Source organism: Ovis canadensis, chromosome 14 (assembly GCF_042477335.2).
Source record: "Ovis canadensis isolate MfBH-ARS-UI-01 breed Bighorn chromosome 14, ARS-UI_OviCan_v2, whole genome shotgun sequence".
Classification (NCBI taxonomy): Eukaryota; Metazoa; Chordata; class Mammalia; order Artiodactyla; family Bovidae; genus Ovis; species Ovis canadensis.
The window spans coordinates 75,692,987-75,710,343 of record NC_091258.1 but is presented as its reverse complement, the minus strand read 5'-3'; the positions used below and the strand labels follow the sequence as shown (position 1 = coordinate 75,710,343).

The window sequence follows — 17,357 nt, the reverse complement described above, 5'->3', positions numbered from 1 at the left end:
ATGTGACTGGTGATAGAAGCAAGGTCCGATGCTGTGAAGAGCAACATTGCATAGGAACCTGGAATGTCAGGTCCGTGAATCAAGGCAAATTGGAAGTGGTCAAACAGGAGATGGAAAGAGTAAACGTCGACATTCTAGGAATCAGCGAACTAAAATGGACTGGAATGGGTGAATTGAACTCAGATGACCATTACATCTCCTACTGCAGGCAGAAATCCCTTAGAAGAAATGGAGTAACCATCATGGTCACCAAAAGAGTCCGAAATGCAGTACTTGGATGCAATCTCAAGAACGATAAAAAGATCTCTGTTTGTTTCCAAGGCAAACCATTCAATATCATGGTAATCCAAGTCTATGCCCTGACCAGTAATGCTGAAGAAGCTGAAGTTGAATGGTTCTATGAAGACCTACAAGACCTTTTAGAACTAACAACCCCAAAAGATGTTCTTTTCATTATAGGGGACTGGAATGCAGAAGTAGGAAGTCAAGAAACACCTGGAGTAACAGGCAAATTTGGCCTTGGAGTACAGAATGAGGCAGGGCAAAGGTTAATAGAGTTTTGCCAAGAGAATGCACTGGTCATAGCAAACACCCTCTTCCAACAACACAAGAGAAGACTCTACACATGGACATCACCAGATGGCCAATACCGAAATCAGACTGATTATATTCTTTGCAGCCAAAGATGGAGAAGCTCTATACAGTCAGCAAAAACAAGACCCGGAGCTGACTGTGGCCCAGATCATGAACTCCTTATTGCCAAATTCAGACTGAAGTTGAAGAAAGTGGGGAAAACCACTAAACCATTCAGGTATGACCTAAATCAAATCCCTTATGATTAGACAGTGGAAGTGAGAAAAAGATTTAAGGGACTAGATCTGATAGGCAGAGTGCCTGATGAACTATGGACGGAGGTTTGTGACACTGTACAGGAGACAGGGATCAAGACCATTCCCAAGAAAAAGAAATGAAAAAAGCAAAATGGCTGTCTGAAGTGGCCTTACAAATAGCTATGAAAGAAGACAAGCGAGGAGCAAAGGAGAAAAGGAAAGATATACTCAATTGAATGCAGAGTTCCAAAGAATAGCAAGGAGAGTTAAGAAAGCTTTCCTCAGTGATCAATGCAAAGAAATAGAGGAAAACAATAGAATGGGAAAGACTAGCGATCTCTTCAAGGAAATTAGGAAGGGAGCATTTCAAGCAAAGATGGGCTCGATAAAGGACAGAAATGGTATCTTCCAGAAGCAGAAGATATTAAGAAGAGGTGGCAAGAATACACATACAAATTTTACAAAAAAGATCTTCACGACCCAGATAATCACCATGGTGTGATCACTCACCTAGAGCCAGATGTCCTGGAATATGAAGTCAAGTTGGCCTTAGGAAGCATCACTATGAACAAAGCTAGTGGAGGTGATGGAATTCCAGTTGAGCTACTTCAAATCCTGAAAGATGGTGCTGTGAAAATGCTGCACTCAATATGCCAGCAAATTTGGAAAACTCAGCAGTGGCCACAGGACTGGAAAAGGTCAGTTTTCATTCCAGTCCCAAAGAAAGGCAATGTCGAAGAATGTTCAAACTACCACACAGGTGCACTCACCTCACACGATGGTAAAGTAATGCTCAAAATTCTGCAAGCCAGGCTTCAGTAAAACATGAACTGTGAAATTCCAGATGTTCAAGCTAGTTTCAGAAAAGGCAGAGGAACCAGAGATCAAATTGCCAACATCTGCTGGATCATGGAAAAAGCAAGAGAGTTCCAGAAAAACACCTATTTCTGCTTTATTGACTATGCCAAAGCCTTGATGGTGTGGATCACAATAAACTATGGAAAATTCTGACAGAGATGGGAATAGCAGGCCACCTGACCTGCCGCTTGAAAAGCCTGTATGCAGGTCAGGAAGCAACAGTTAGAACTGGACATGGAACAACAGACTGGTTCCAAATAGGAAAAGGAGTCCGTCAAGGCTGTATATGGTCACCCTGCTTGTTTAACTTCTATGCAGAGGACATCATGAGAAACGCTGGGCTGGAAGAAGCACAAGCTGGAATCAAGATTGCTGGGAGAAATATCAATCACCTCAGATATGCAGATGACACCACCCTTCTGGCAGAAAGTGAAGAGGAACTAAAAAGGCTCTTGATGAAAGTGAACGAGGAGAGTGAAAATGTTGGTTTAAAAGTCAGCATTCAGAAAACTAAGATCATGGCATCTGGTCCCATCACTTCATGGGAAATAGATGGAGAAACAATGGAAATGGTGACTGACTTTATTTTGGGGGGCTCCAAAATCACTGCAGATTGTGATTGCAGCCATGAAATTAAAAGACACTTACTCCTTGGAATGAAATTATGACCAACCTAGACAGCATATTCAAAAGCAGAGACATTATTTTGTCAACAAAGGTCCATCTAGTCAAGGGTATGGTTTTTCCAGTAGTCATGTATGGATGAGAGAGTTGGACTATAAAGAAAGCTGAGCGCAGAAGAATTAATGCTTTTGAACTGTGGTGTTGGAGAATACTCTCAAGAGTCCCTTGGACTGCAAAGAGATCCAACCAATCCATCCTAAAGGGGATCAGTCCTGGGTGTTCATTGGAAGGAGTAATGTTGAAGCTGAAACTCCAATACCTTGGCCACCTGATTTGAAGAGCTGTCTTACTTGAAAAGACCCTGATGCTGGAAAAGATTGAGGGCAGGAGGAGAAGAGGACAACAGAGGATGAGATGATTGTATGGCATCACCAACTCAATGGACATGAGTTTGGGTGAACTCCAGGAGTTGGTGATGGACAGGGAGGCCTGGTGTGCTGCAGTTCATGAGTCGGAAAGAGTCAGACATGACTGAGCAACTGAACTGAACTGAACTGAAATGCATTGCACCTTCATAGTCCATAGAGGCTTAAAGTGCCCCTTTATCCAGAAGATTCCTCTAGCATATGAAGAGATTCCACATGGCATCTATGTCCTGTGGTTAAGATGATTCAGCAGCAGGGATGCTTGAGTGAAGAGTTTGGGAGGTGGAGGCTGTTGCTTCTAGTTCTCCTCCAGGCTATGTCGGATCCTATAGCCAAAATATATGGCAAATCCCATTAGGGAAATGAGACAGTGAGAAGGGAAAGTCGATGCTCTCTTTACTGATACATGCTTGTGTACACGCTCGTGTGCATGCTCTGTCCCTCAGTCGTGACTGACTCTTTTGTGACCCCACAGACCATAGCCCTCCAGGCTCCTCTGCCCATGGTATTCTCCAGTCAAGTGTACTGGAGTGGGTTGCTATTTCCTCCTCCAGGGATCCTCCTTACCCAGGGGTTGAACCTGTGTCTCATATTTCCTGCATTGACAGGTGGATTCTTTACCACTGAGACACCAGGGAACCCCACTCTTGCTCACTAGGTCTCCTATGAGGGTGTTTGACACAGTTTAGGGGAGTGGTGTTAGGAAGAAGATGGGGATCAGTCAACTGAGAGGTCTCTTAATCCCAGAAAACCACTTACCAATGGCATTCCAGACACTGAATTGGATCCAGGCCCCAGAAGTCATCTGCACCATCAGATAAATGTTCAGAAGGATGCTCACCAGTGGGAGGACAGGCAGAGCAGGGACCTGTGGGCAGAGTCACTTCATCCCTGAGCACAGCCCAGACGTTGGAAAAGGGGCCTGCAACCCACATGTGGGCAGGAAGACTCCAGTCCTGTTGAAGCTGTGTGTTCAGTGCCTACTGAAACTGGTTATGTGAAGCATTGAGTGTGGATCAGGGAAGGGTCCATTGGTTTGAGCAATTCCCATCTTCCCCCATTCAGTAAAGGATGTTTAGACCTCAAAGCAGGTGAACTTCATTCACTCAAGGTGGATAGTTTGGGCACATAAGGTCACCTACTTTTTAAAAAAATTAATCAACTAATTAATTTGGCTGCATCAGAACTGAGTTGTGGCCCAAGGGCTTCTCTAGTTGTGGGGGCATGGGCTTATCTTCCCTGCAGCATATGGGGTATTTTTTCCCCCACCAGGAATCTAACCTACATCCCCTGTATTGCAAGGTAGATTCTTAACCAACCACTGGACCACCAGGGAAGTCCCTCACCTACCCTGAACGGAAGAGGAGAGGGGTTCTGGGGCTGCCTCCAGATGATGACCGTGACCCCAGTGATGAGCAGCAGCAGCAGCACAGCCACTGTTGTGAGCACGGGGTCTCCAGAGAACAACTGGCTGGGCCACTGGGCCAGGACCAGGCTCAGGATGGCCAGCAGGAGAACTGCAAAGGTCAAGATGAAGGAGAACAGGCTGGACCCAGAAGACAAAAAGGTCAGGACCTCGGGCCACATCGCTCCCCAGGCTGCCCACATCAGGAAGGGGCATCATATCTCTACTACTTCGTAACTGAAAAAGACACGTATTTCCAACCCATCCTGTCAATTTCAGAATACCACCAAAGAGAAGTCCCATTGCTCACCAAGCAGGAAAGCACATCCATAGACAATCTGGCCAGATTTCCAGGTGGGGATGGTGCCAGTAGGGAACCACAGACTCTTCAGAATGTTTGAGTTTCCTGCTTCAGATACAGGCTCTGGGGGCTTTTCTTCAAGTTTAGGCTTCATCTCAATTTCCTCCTCTGTTTTCTCCTTCTTGCTGAACTTCTGATCTGGCTGGTACCTGAGTGAGAGGATATTAAGGCCATATTAACAAGAGACCATATACTCATCCATCACCAGAGAGTTTAATCCAACTCTCTCCGGATCTCAGCAGAGCAGGACATGAAGCTAGAGGAGTTTTAGCTCCACTTGAGTCCACGACTCTGAGCCAAGTTGTAGCGGAGTCTCACCTGAGGGCAAGCACAGAGAGAGCCACCAGGGAGTCAGCAAGCAGGGTCCCAATTGATAGGAGGTCCACCAGATCGCTGAACTTGAAGAGTAACGCCATGATTGCTAGGATGAGGGCACAGACAAGGTGGGGAAGGGAGTGAGAAACAGCCAGAAATATCCAAGGTAAGGAAATGATCAAACAAGGGGTGGGTTTTGTTTATCCACCTGCAAGGTTTCCGGAAGACATGATGGCCCTGACAGGCGTGCCTGTGTGGGCGTGGATCTCTGCAAGACCCCGAGAAAGGAGTCCGTCCTCTGCCATCATGCACATCCCCGGAGGCATGGGGAACATATCACCGAGGAGACTGGAAAAGAAAATAAAAACGTGTATGAGGACATGGAGAGACGGGACGGGAGGACTGGCACTTCTGTTTCCTAGTCTACTTGGGTCAAGGTGTCCTTCCCTCTTGTCTCTCAATCCCAAGGGCTGGGATACCCGAGCATCTGACCGTCAACGGGGAGAAAGCCATTTACTGACCTGGACGTAAGAGCACAGAGGGCGCCAACAGCCACGACATATCTGGCAGGGCCCCACCCAACAAGGAGGAAAGCCTCTGGCAAGGGGCTCTCAGGATGGATCTGGCAGTAGGGCACCATGAGGGTGAGTGCTGCTGAGACACCAAAGCACACCACAAAGCAGATGAAGATCGTGATCATGGTGCTCACGGGGATGGAGCGCTGAGGATTTAGGGCTTCTTCCCCTGCAGGATGCATAGATGTACTAGGTTAGGAAAACACAGGGAGTGAAAACGCAATACCCCTTTCCTCTTGCACCATCAAAAGCAGCTTATCCTTCTTCCGACCCCTATGCCCAAGGGTAGCCTAATCTTTCCCCAAACCCCTGATGAGAAGCACAGTGACTATATTACCTTTAGTGACAATGGCATCAAAACCAATAAACATGTAGAAACACAGAGCTGCTCCCTGGAGAATCCCATCAAAGACCAAAGGTGCAAACCCTCTGGAACCCAGAGGGCCCAACCTATGGTGAGAGAGGAATGAGGAAGAACATGAGTGAGGTGAGTTCAGCCATCTCTACTGGACTCTTCCCTTCATACCACAAGTGCTGGGCTCCAGGACCCCCATCACTTAGATCCATCAGCCCAGGTCTCTTTGGTGGTGGTTTACTCATTTAGTCATGACCAACTTTTTCGACCCCATGGGCCGTAGCCTACCAGGCTCCTCTGTTCATGGGATTATCCAGGTAAGAATGGTGGGGTGGGTTGCCACTCTTTAGTCCCCACCAGATTTCCAGACATGCACCCACCTTCACACAAGTGTCGCTATGGACAAGAGAACCCTCCTAACCTAGAGGTGGATTCAGAAGTGTTCAATGTGTAGTCCTGTTCTGTGAGCTTCCAGTTGTGCAGGTCTCCCTTGATGAAGCCAGAGATGATGATGAAGCTGAGAACCGAAACGTTGATGCCTAACACTTTGTAAAGTAGAGTTGACTCAGGAGCTCCCAGAGTCAGTAGTCCTGTGGGAAAGAAGGAATATGAGACATCCAAAATAACCAAATCCATGGAGACAGAAAGCAGACCAGTGGCTACAGTGTCAGGAGGGCTGATGGTGGTGGATAGACGGACAGTGACTGCTCATTGGGTGCAGGGTTTCCTTTGCTTGTGATGCAAATGTTTGGAACTAGATGCAGGTGATGGTTACAGGACACTGTGAAGGTACTAAGTCCCTCTAAGTACACTTTAAGGTAGCTTGTTTCTTACTGTGGCCATCATCTCACAGTAGACATGTCTATCAAATCATCATGTGGTACACTTTAAACTTATACAATGTTGGATGTTAATTAACTCAACGAAATTGGGGAGAATAATTAAATGGTTAATTTTATGCTATGTAAATTTTCTCTCAATTAAAAAAAAAGTTTGGTCTTAGTATAGAGGAAGAAACTTGTCAGTCTAAGTAAATGCTTCTCAGCTGGAAGTGGTTTTGTTCCCCAAGGGACTGTTGGCAACGTCTGGAGACATTCTCTTTGTTTTGTTGTGGGTTCATTTTTTGGCCATGCCATGGTTTGTAGGATCTCCATTCCCTTGCCATGGATGAACCTGGGCCATGGCAGTGAAAACCCAGAATCCTAACCACTAAACCACCAGATACACAGATGACACCACCCTTATGATAGAAGATGAAGAGGAACTGAAGAGCCTCTTGATGAACATGAGAGACGAGAGTGAAAAAGTTGGCTTAAAACTCAACAATCAAAAAACTAAGATCATGGCATCTGGTCCCATCACTTCATGGGAAATAGATGGGGAGACAGTGGAAACAGTGTCAGACTTTATTTTGGGGGGCTCCAAAATCACTGCAGATGGTGATCGCAGCCATAAAATTAAAAGACACTTACTCCTTGGAAGGAAAATTATGACCAACCTAGATGGCATATTCAAAAGCAGAGACATTACTTTGCCAACAAAGGCCCATCTAGTCCAAGCCATGGTTTTTCCAGTAGTCATGTATGGATGTGAGAGTTGGACTATAAAGAAAGCTGAGCACTGAAGATTTGATGCTTTTGACCCACGGTGTTGGAGAAGACTCTAGAGAGTCCCTTGGACTGCAAGGAGATCCAACCAGTCCATCCTAAAGGAAATCAGTCCTGAATATTCATCGGAAGGACTGATGCTGAAGCTGAAACTCCAATATTTTGGTCACATGATGCAAAGAACTGACTCATTGGAAAAGACCCTGATGCTGGGAAAGCTTGAAAGCCAGAGGAGAAGGGAATGACAGAGGATGAGACGGCTGGATGGCATGACTGACTCGATGGACATGAGTTTGAGCGAGCTCTGGGAGTTGGTGATGGACAGGGAAGCCTGGCGTGCTGCATTCCATGGGGTTGCAAAGAGTTGGACATGATTGAGCGACTGATCTGAGGTGAAGCCACCAAGAAACTCCCTGGAGACGTTCTGATTGTCACATCTGGGTAGGTGGCCAGGAAGTAGGGCATATTCGGAGAGAAAGTTCCCTCTAACGCCTGAGAGATATGGTTCCCAATCAGGCTGTCGAAGGTGTGGCTCCAGGCCCTGGCCACACTTGCAACGGCTGCAGCAGCAGCAGCAGAAGGAACATTTGTTAACAAACATAAACTGAACCCCTCTGTGTGCCATAGGATATATTTTGGGGGAAAATTACAAAATACTGATGCTGAGCAGAGCTCTGTGGGACTCTGGGCACAGAGGCCTTTTTGTTCCCCATTTCTTGTAGGCAAAACTTCAGCCTCCATGACCTTCCCTGAGTTCCAAAGGACAGATTCAAAGAGTTGTCAATCAAGGCAGGGGGGCCAAGAAACCACCTGAGGCAAGATTAAAGGGAACACAGAAGCTCATCAATATTAGGTGGTTTGTTGGTTGCTTTCCTGATGGTCCAGTGGTTAAGAATCTGCCTTGCAATGAAGGGATTCACATTCAAGATCCCATGTGGCACAGAGCAACTAAATGTGAGCATCACAACTAGAGAGTCCATGCCCCACAATGAAAGATCCTGTGTGCTGTAGCTAAGACCTGACACAGTCAAATAAATAAATATTCAAGAAAAGAAAGAAGGAAGAAAACACTTTAAAAAAAATTAGGAGACCTGATCACCTGAGACTCTGCACATACCGTGAGCTTCTCAGGATAGCTCTGACCAGGAGCCCTGACTATATATTCTCTCCCTATTCCCATGGCAGTGGGGGCACTGTTATTAAGGCACAAACCTACTGTCTTCCCACTTTGCCTGGCTGAGAAATAAAGCCACTCTCTCCTTCTCCTTTATGACTCTGTCTCTTTTCTGTTTGGTGTTGGTGCACAGAGAGCCAAGATTTTGCATCAATACCTACTCTCAAAGAGTTCTTCTTCATGAGGTGGGGAGAGTAGAGTCAAATGATCACCAAATAGGTCAACTATTTAACACATTAGCAGGTGATCAATGTTATGTAAGAAAACAGTGAAGTGGGAACAGGAAAATGGGAGACAAGGGTTGAAATCTTAAATCAAGTGGTAAAGGGAAATCCCATGAATGCAACAACTGAGCAGAGACTTCAGTACGGTGAGGGGAGGAGCCTGTGGGACACACCTCCATCTCACCCACTCCCAACAGTTCCCTTTCCTCTGGCTTCTTGGTCCATCATGTAAAGAAGCAGGAGAAAGCTGAGTACAACGAAGTTGTGGAGTGTTCCTGACACTATTACCCTCCTCCTTCTCCTCCAACAAAGTGGATGACAAAGTGCTCGTGAACGACCGAAGACCCAACTCCTCACTCCTAAATTCTGATCTCAAGCCCCACACCTTTTCCACCCATCATCTCACCAATGACATAAGCTAGTATGAGGTTCCAACCAGTGACGAAAGCCCACAGTTCTCCCACACTGATGTAGCTGTAGAGATGCGCAGAACCGGTCCATGAGACCCGTGTCCCAAACTCGGCATAGCAGAGCCCAGACAACGCAGAAGACAGGGCTGCCACCAAGAAGGAGATGACGATCGCTGGTCCAGCGATGAACATGGCCACTTCTCCCACCAGGATGTACACGCCGGCCCCCAGCGTGCTGGCCACACCCCAGACCACCAGGTCAAGAGTGTTCAGGTGACGGGCCTTGGGACTCTCAGGCGCCTCAGTGGGCTTCAACTGTTGCCTTCGAACCAGCTTCTGACCAAATTGGTGAACATCCTGACATCGCATCCTAGACAGAGTTGAGGAAGTAAGATCTGCTGAGAAAACAAGACACAAAGCCATCAAGAATGTTATCCACTCTTGGTCCTGGGAGTTTCACAGATGAACAGCGTGGTGGGGACCACATGGTCAAAGGACACATTGGCCAAGTTCTCCATCTGTGAGCTTTGGTTTCTTTAACATAGAGAAGGCTCTTAATATGATTCCAAGTTACTAGAAAGTTTGCTTTAAGAGAAGTGAAGGGGAGCAGACTATGTCTCCCCCAAATGTCCCACTTTGGCATGCAGGTTGCTTTGAGCTAAAATTAATTAAGACCCAGAAGACTCAGGAGAAGTTCCTTGTCTCTCCTTTAACTGCTCAAAATAATGTAGATTAGACCTTTGCCAGGAAGAGAGTCATTTACCAGGGATAGCTTTTTATCTCAGAAAGACTTACCTGTCTGGAGTGGCAAATGTTTGCTTCCCAAATAATAGCTCTTCCCATCATCCTGTGGGTTGTCTTCCTCCCTTTTGAAGCCCCAGATCCTTAACCCCTTCTCCTTAGCTCGGGGCAGAGGGCATATAAGCCTCAAATGCCTGTCTTTGAGCCTCTGAGTTTTCATGGGGCTCCAATACATAGCAAATTAAGCTTGTCAATCTAACTTATGCCAATTTAATTATTAGACCAGTCAAAGCACCCTATAAAGAAATGTTTTCTGCTCCTACAGAAGCAAAGGCTTCCAGCAAAGTGCCAGGCACAGAGTAGCTGCTTAGTCAGTATGAGTTGAGTGGATAAGAATACTGACTTTTGGATAGAAATCCATCTGTTGGTTCAAATTTCACTCTGCTACCTAATAGTTTATCTGATTTTGCACAAGCTACATACCACTCTTTGTCTTCCTTTACTTAATCCCTGGGTCAGGAAGATCCCCTGGAGAAGGGAATGAAAACCCACTCCAGTAGAGTTGCCTGGAGAATTCCACAGGCAGAGGAGCCTGGCAGGCTACAGTCAGTCCATGGGGTCGTAAAGAGTTGGACAATACTGAGCGACAGAATGGAAAAGACTAGAGATCTCTTCAAGGAAATTAGAGACACCAAGGCAGCATTTCAGGCAAAGATGGGCTCAATAAAGGACAGAAATGGTATGGACCTAACAGAAGCAGAAGATATTAAGAAGAGGAGGTAAGAATACACAGAACTGTACAAAAAAGATCTTCATGACCCAGATAATCACGATTGTGTGATCACTCACCTAGAGCTAGACATCCTGAAATATGAAGTCAAGTGGGCCTTAGAAAGCATCACTACGAACAAAGCTAGTGGAGGTGATGGAATTCCAGTTGACCTCTTTCAAATCCTGAAAGATGATGCTGTGAAAGTGCTGCACTCAATATGCCAGCAAATTTTGGAAAACTCAGCAGTGGCCACAGGACTGGAAAAGGTCAGTTTTCATTCCAATCCCAAAGAAAGACAATGCCAAAGAATGCACAAACTACTGCACAATTGCACTCATCTCACATGCTAGTAAAGTAATGCTCAAAATTCTGCAAGCCAGGCTTCAGCAATACATGAACCGTGAACTTCCAGATGCTCAAGCTGGTTTTAGAAAAGGCAGAGGAACCAGAGATCAAATGGCCAACATCCGCTGGATCATGGAAAAAGCAACAGAGTTCCAGAAAAACATCTATTTCTGCTTTATTGACTATGCCAAAGCCTTTGACTGTGTGGATCACAATCAACTGTGGAAAATTCTGAAACACATGGGAACACCAGATCACCTGACTTGCCTCTTGAGAAACCTATATGCAGGTCAGGAAACAACAGTTAGAACTGGACATGGGACAACAGACTGGTTTCAAATAGGAAAAGGAGTACGTCAAGTTTGTATATTGTCATCCTGCTTATTTAACTTCTATGCAGAGTACATCATGAGAAATGCTGGGCTGGAAGAAGCACAAGCTGGACTCAAGATTGCCGAGAAATATCAATAACCTCAGATATGCAGATGACACCATCCTTATGTCAGAAAGTGAAGAGGAACTAAAAACCTCTTGATGAAAGCGAAAGAGGAGAGTGAAAAAGTTGGCTTAAAGGTCAACATTCAGAAAACTAGGATCATGGCATCTGGTCTCATCACTTAGTAGGAAATAGATGTGGAAACAGTGTCAGACTTTATTTTCGGTGGGCTCCAAAATCACTGCAGATGGTGACTGCAGCCATGAAATTAAAAGATGCTTACTCCTTGAAAGGAAAGTTCTGACCAACCTAGATAGCATATTCAAAAGCAGAGACATTACTTTGCCAACAAAGGTCCGTCTTTGGTCCATCTATGGTTTTTCCTGTGGTCATGTATGGATGTGAGAGTTGGACTGTGAAGAAAGCTGAGCACCGAAGAATCGATGCTTTTGAACTGTGGTGTTGGAGAAGACTCTTGAGAGTCTCTTGGAATGCAAGGAGATCCAACCAGTCCATCCTAAAGGAGACCTGTCCTGGGTGTTCATTGGAAGGAATGATGCTAAAGCAGAAACTCCAGTACTTTGGCCACCTCATTGGAAGAGTTGACTCATTGGAAAAGACTCTGATGCTGGGAGGGATTGGGGTCAGGAGAAGAGGACGACAGAGGATGAGATGGCTGGATGGCATCACCGACTCTATGGACACGAGTTTGAGTCAACTCCAGGAGTTGATGATGGACACGGAGGCCTGGCCTGCTGAAATTCATGGGGTCGCAAAGAGTCGGACATGACTGAGCAACTGAACTGAACTGAACTGAGTGACTAAAACTTTCACTTTCACTTTCACTCCATAAAACAGGGAACTCTACTAACATCATTATCCCCTCCCTTGTTTGATATGCTTGAAGTGACTCTTTTAGGAGCCTGATGATCAGAGAGTTCAGACTCCACACATTTCTTCACCAAGGATCCTGAAACTTGTTATCTTCCTGTTTATTACTCACAGAGTGACATGGAATAGGAATTCTGCTTTACAGCTGAAGGAGATGGAATTTGTAGGAGGGACAGATTGTGGCCCAGCTCAGTCAAAACATCAAACCAGAGTGGCCTCCCAACTGGAGGGAGGGGCTAACCTTCATTCTGAATCAGAAATGACAGGACTCTGTTTCCTGCTCCTTTGGGGCATGAAATGTCCCCTCACTACACTGCTCTGCAGGGCCAGGATGACCCAGTGACCACAAGTTACTGCCATGGGATTTCTGCCTGTGATACTCCAAAGTCCAAGTTTAGCATTTTGGTTAAGAATAAACATTCAAAGAGCCAGAAAAGTACGGTTTTCTTGATACCACCTGTGCCTTTGAACAATTCACTTACTTCTCTGGGCCTCTGTTTTCTTCTTGTTTAAACTGGCTGATGAACCGTGGTGCACAGTTAGTAGGAATGTAAAATGGTGCAGCTGCTATGGTGGTTCCTCCAAGAACTAAAAACGCATTTACTATGTGATCCAGCAGTTTCCCTGTGGGTGTACACCCAAGAGAACTGAAATCAGGATCTCAAAGAAATATTTGTACACCCATGCTCATAGCAGCATTATTCACAATAGCTGAATGTTGGAAGCAGCCCAGCGGTACATGCAGGAAAGAACAGACATACACAATGTGGTCTATAAATATAGAAAAAGGCAGGAAATTCCGGGCCATGCTACAATGTGGAGGAACCATTGGGACATTATGATAAGCGATTTCACAGTCACAGAATGACAAATGTGTCTATTTCTTCCTGTGTGAAGTTCCTAAGAAGCCAAATTTATAGAAGTAGAAACAAAAGAAATAGTTGTTTCTCCAGGGCTGGGGTGAAGGGAAAAACAGAGAGTTAATTGCTAAATGGGGACACAGTTTCGAGTTTACAAGATGAGAAGAGTGCTGGAGATTGGATGCACAACAATTTAAATATATTCAATGTTGCTTAACTGTACACTTAAAACAGTTAAGATGGGAAATTTTATGTTAACATGTGCTTTACCACCACTTTCCTAAACTGCTGCCCATGGTAAATAATACAGCCAGCTTCACAGAGTTGCTGTTAGTAGCAAACCTCAACATGATATAATATAAATTATCAAACTGTCGCCCCTCAGGAATACCCACAGCCGCGGGTGCTCGAGTTCCTCCTAGTCACCCCTGCATCTGCAGACACAAAGAGCAGACAGTAGAGTGAGGAGTGAAGTCAGTGGTGCACGCGTCACATTCACTGTGCGAGCATAATTACTGTTTGCGCATGGGTCAAAATAGTCTTATACGCAAGGACGTTGATCCAGTCACTCCCCTTCCCCAGCTTCTCTTTTCACCCACATCTGTAGGTCCCAGCTCCTGCTTTCATCTGGAAAATGGGTCTCTCCACCCTCAGGCTGGAGCTGGGCTCACCCCCCACACTCTGGGATTGCAGAGGTCTCTTTGGGAGGATGTGAACTCAGTGCCCAGTCTCCCACAGAAGAGGGTGACCTGAGACTTACTGGATCCTTGGAGCAGAGCCTGGAGCACTGGGTCAGTCAGGGAGGCTGAGGGTAAGCCATGCGGGGCTGGAGCTGAGACATCTCCAAGAACCGAAGTGGGGAGTCCTGAGCACAGAAAACAGTTCCCACCCCTGGGTTGTTGGGGGTGGAGATGGGGTTGGGCGGGTGGGGAGGATCTGCAGTGTTGTTATCAGTCCTTGACACTTATGTGGTAACCCTCGAGGGAGACTCTGAGAGGGCTTTTTTATTTTATTTTTTTTAATTTTTTTTATTGTGGTCAAACACGCACAACTTAAAATTGACCATTTTAACCACCGTTAAGTCTCCATATCAGTAGTAGTAAGTACACACACACTTTGCGCAACCAAACCCCAGGAGTTTTTTCACCTTGCAGAACTTCAGCTCTGTACCCATTCATCAGCAACTCCCCCTTTCTCCTCCACCAGTTCAGTTCAGTTTGCTCAGTCGTGTCCAACTCTTTGTGACCCCGTGGACCGCAGCACACCAGGCTTCCCTGTCCATCACCAACTCCTGGAGCTTGCTCAAACTCATGTTCATTGAATTGGGGATGCCAACCAACCATCTTCTCCTCTATCGTTCTGTTCTCTTCCAACCTTCAATCTTTCCCAGCATCACAGTCTTTTCCAATGAGCCACTTCTTTGCATCAGGTGGCCAAAATATTGGAGTTTCAGCTTCAGCATCAGTTCTTGCAGTGATTCACAATTCAGGACTGATTTCCTTTAGGATGGACTGGTTAGATCTCCTTGCAGTCCAAGGGACTCTCAAGGGTCTTCTCCAACACCACAGTTTAAAAGCATCAATTCTTTGGCATTCAGCTTTCTTTATGGGCCAACTCTCAAACACACACATGACTACCGGAAAAACCATAGCTTTGACTAGATGGACCTTTGTCAGTAAAGTAATGCCTCTGCTTTATCATATGCTGTCTAGGTTGGTCATACCTTTTCATCCAAGGAGCAAGTGTCTTTTAATGTCATGGCTGCGATCACCATCTGCAGTGATTGTGGAGATGAAGAAAATAAAATCTTTCACTGTTTCCATTGTTTCCCCATCCATTTGCCATGAAGTGATGGGGCTGGATGCCAGGATCTTCGTTTTTTGAATGTTGCATTTGAAGCCAGGTTTTTCACTCTCCTCTTTCACCTTCATCAAGAGGCTCTTTGGTTCCTCTTCACTTTCTGCCATAAAGGTAGTGTCATCTGCATATCTGAGGTTATTGATATTTCTCCCAGCAATCTTGATGCCAGCTTGTGTTTCATCCAGCTCTGCATTTCACATAATGTACTGTGCATATAAATTAAATAAGCAGGGTGACAATATACAGCCTTGATGTACTTCTTTCCTAATTTGGAACTAGTCTGTTTTTCCATGTATGATTCTAACTGTTGCTTCTTGACCTGCATACACATTTCTCAAGAAGGAGGTCAGGTGGCCTGGTATTCACATTTCTTCAAGAATTTTCCACAGTTTGTGGTGATCCACACAGTCAAAGACTTTAGGTAGTCAATGAAACAGTAGTAGATGTTTTTTGGAACTCTCTTGCTTTTTTTTTATGATCCAATGGATGTTGGCAATTTGATCTCTGGTTCCTCTGCCTTTTTTAAATCAAACTTGAACATCTGGAAGTTCTTGTTTCATGTACTGTTGAAGCCTAGCTTGGAGAATTTTGAGCATTGCTTTGCTAGTATGTGAGATCAGTGCAATGCTGCGGTAGTTTGAACATTCTTTGGCATTGCCTTTCTTTGGGATTGGAATGAAAACTGACCTTTTCCAGTCCTGTGGCCACTGCTGAGTTTTCCAAATTTGCTGGCATATTAAGTGCAGCACTTTCACAGCTGTGATCAAAACTATCCTCAAGAAAAAGAAATGCAAGAAGGCAAAATGGTTGTCTGAGGAGGCGTTACAAATAGCTGAGAAACAAAGAGACAGGTAAAGGAGAAGATGAAAGATATATCCATCTGAATGCAGAGTTCCAAAGAATAGCAAGGAGAAATAAGAAAGCCTACCTAAGTTTTCAATGCAAAGAAATAGAGGAAAATGATAGAATGGGAAAGATTAGAGACCTAAAATTAGAGATACCAAGGAAACATTTCATGCAAAGATGGGCACAATAAAGGTCATATATGGTATGGACCTAACAGAAGCAGAAGATACTAAGAAGAGGTGACAAGAATACAGAGAAGAATTATAGAAAAAATATCTTCATGACCCAGATAACCATGATGGTGAGATGACTCACCTAGAGTCAGACATCCTGGAATGTGAAGTGAAGCAGGCCTCGGGAAGCATCAGTATGAACAAAGGTAGTGGAGGTGATGGAATTCCAGCTGAGTTATTTCTCCTCCACCAGTTCCTGGAAGTTACCCTTCTCCTCTCTGTCTTGCTAAATGTGACCACTCCAGATACTCCATTTAAGTGGAATCACAGAATATTTGTCCTTTCCTGTCAGGTTTATTTCACTTAGAAGAATGAGTTCATGAGGTTCCTTCATGTTGTAGCATGTGTTAGGATCCCCTTCCTTTTAAATGATGAATACTACTCTGTTATTTGTGCTTGCCACATCGGCTCATCTATTTCTCAGTCAGTGGGCACTTGGATTGCTCTCATGCTTTAGTTATTGTGAACAATGGTGCTGTGAACATGGGTGTACAAATATCTCTTCCAGAGTGTGCTTTCAACTCTTCCAGGTATATCTTCAGAGGTAGAATTACTGGATCATGGAGTTCTAAGATTTTTATCTGCTGATGATGGAGAAAATGTTCACATATTGAGGGGAGGTCAATTTGGCTTATCCATGGTTCAGCCTGAACTTTGTGTGAACCAAGGCTGCATTGTTCAACCCTCATAGCTCATCTAATTTAACCTTTGGGGTAAAGAACATCTGTTTTGAGGATAAGGATGAGTAAATCCCTTCTCAACAGCTTCCCAGGTGGCTCAGTGGTAAAGAATCTGCCTGCCAAGCAGAAGACACCAGTTTGATCCCTGCATCGAGAAGATTCCCTGGAAGAGAAAAAGGCAACCCACTCCAGTACTCTTGCCTGGAGAATCCCATGGACAGGGGAGCCTGGCAGGCTACAGTCCATGGGGTCACAAAGGGTGAGACTTGACTTTGTAAACACACACATCACTAAGACAGGCTTACTGATTGATTCTGAAAGAATTGAGAGAATCCTGACTTTTTCAATTCTCAGAATAAAGAAATCTCTCAGGGGGTTTCTGACTAAGTGAACATGAGTTTGAAAAAACTCCAGGAGATGGTGAAGGACAGGGAAGCCTGACATGCTGCAGTCCATGAGGTCGCAAAGAGTCTGACATGACTTGGCAATTGAACATCAACAACACAATTTTACAGGAATTTGGTACCTAG

At 45.1% G+C, this 17,357-nt stretch overlaps 1 protein-coding gene across 2 annotated transcripts; it reads right to left on the bottom strand.

Annotated features, from left to right (window-relative positions):
* Positions 1-2,254: 2,254 nt before the first annotated feature.
* LOC138419273 (cationic amino acid transporter 3-like) lies at positions 2,255-14,109 on the bottom strand. 2 transcript variants are annotated; one of them, XM_069551942.1, is made up of 11 exons: positions 13,969-14,109; positions 9,160-9,561; positions 6,170-6,338; positions 5,731-5,843; positions 5,340-5,562; positions 5,027-5,166; positions 4,822-4,924; positions 4,453-4,652; positions 4,088-4,254; positions 3,497-3,605; positions 2,255-3,063 (listed from the first exon to the last, which is right to left on the bottom strand). In XM_069551942.1, exons 2-11 carry the CDS (start codon positions 9,530-9,532, stop codon positions 2,984-2,986), a joined length of 1,677 nt encoding a protein of 558 aa, XP_069408043.1. In that variant the 5' UTR covers positions 9,533-9,561; positions 13,969-14,109; the 3' UTR covers positions 2,255-2,983. The 2 variants fall into 2 exon arrangements, with proteins under 2 accessions (XP_069408043.1, XP_069408044.1); XM_069551943.1 differs by having other exon boundaries at positions 9,160-9,533; positions 13,969-14,101.
* Positions 14,110-17,357: the final 3,248 nt, after the last annotated feature.

What these genes read in the sequence shown, in the direction of transcription:
- LOC138419273 (XM_069551942.1), bottom strand. Translation starts at nt 9,532, where the DNA reads ATGCGATGTCAGGATGTTCACCAATTTGGTCAGAAGCTGGTTCGAAGG. An exon ending in CCTCTCCTCTTCCGTTCAGG is followed by an intron (nt 3,606 to 4,087) that starts GTAGGTGAGGGA and finishes CTCTGCCCACAG; the next exon opens with GTCCCTGCTCTGCCTGTCCT. An exon ending in CAGTGTCTGGAATGCCATTG is followed by an intron (nt 3,064 to 3,496) that starts GTAAGTGGTTTT and finishes TTTTGGCTATAG; the next exon opens with GATCCGACATAGCCTGGAGG.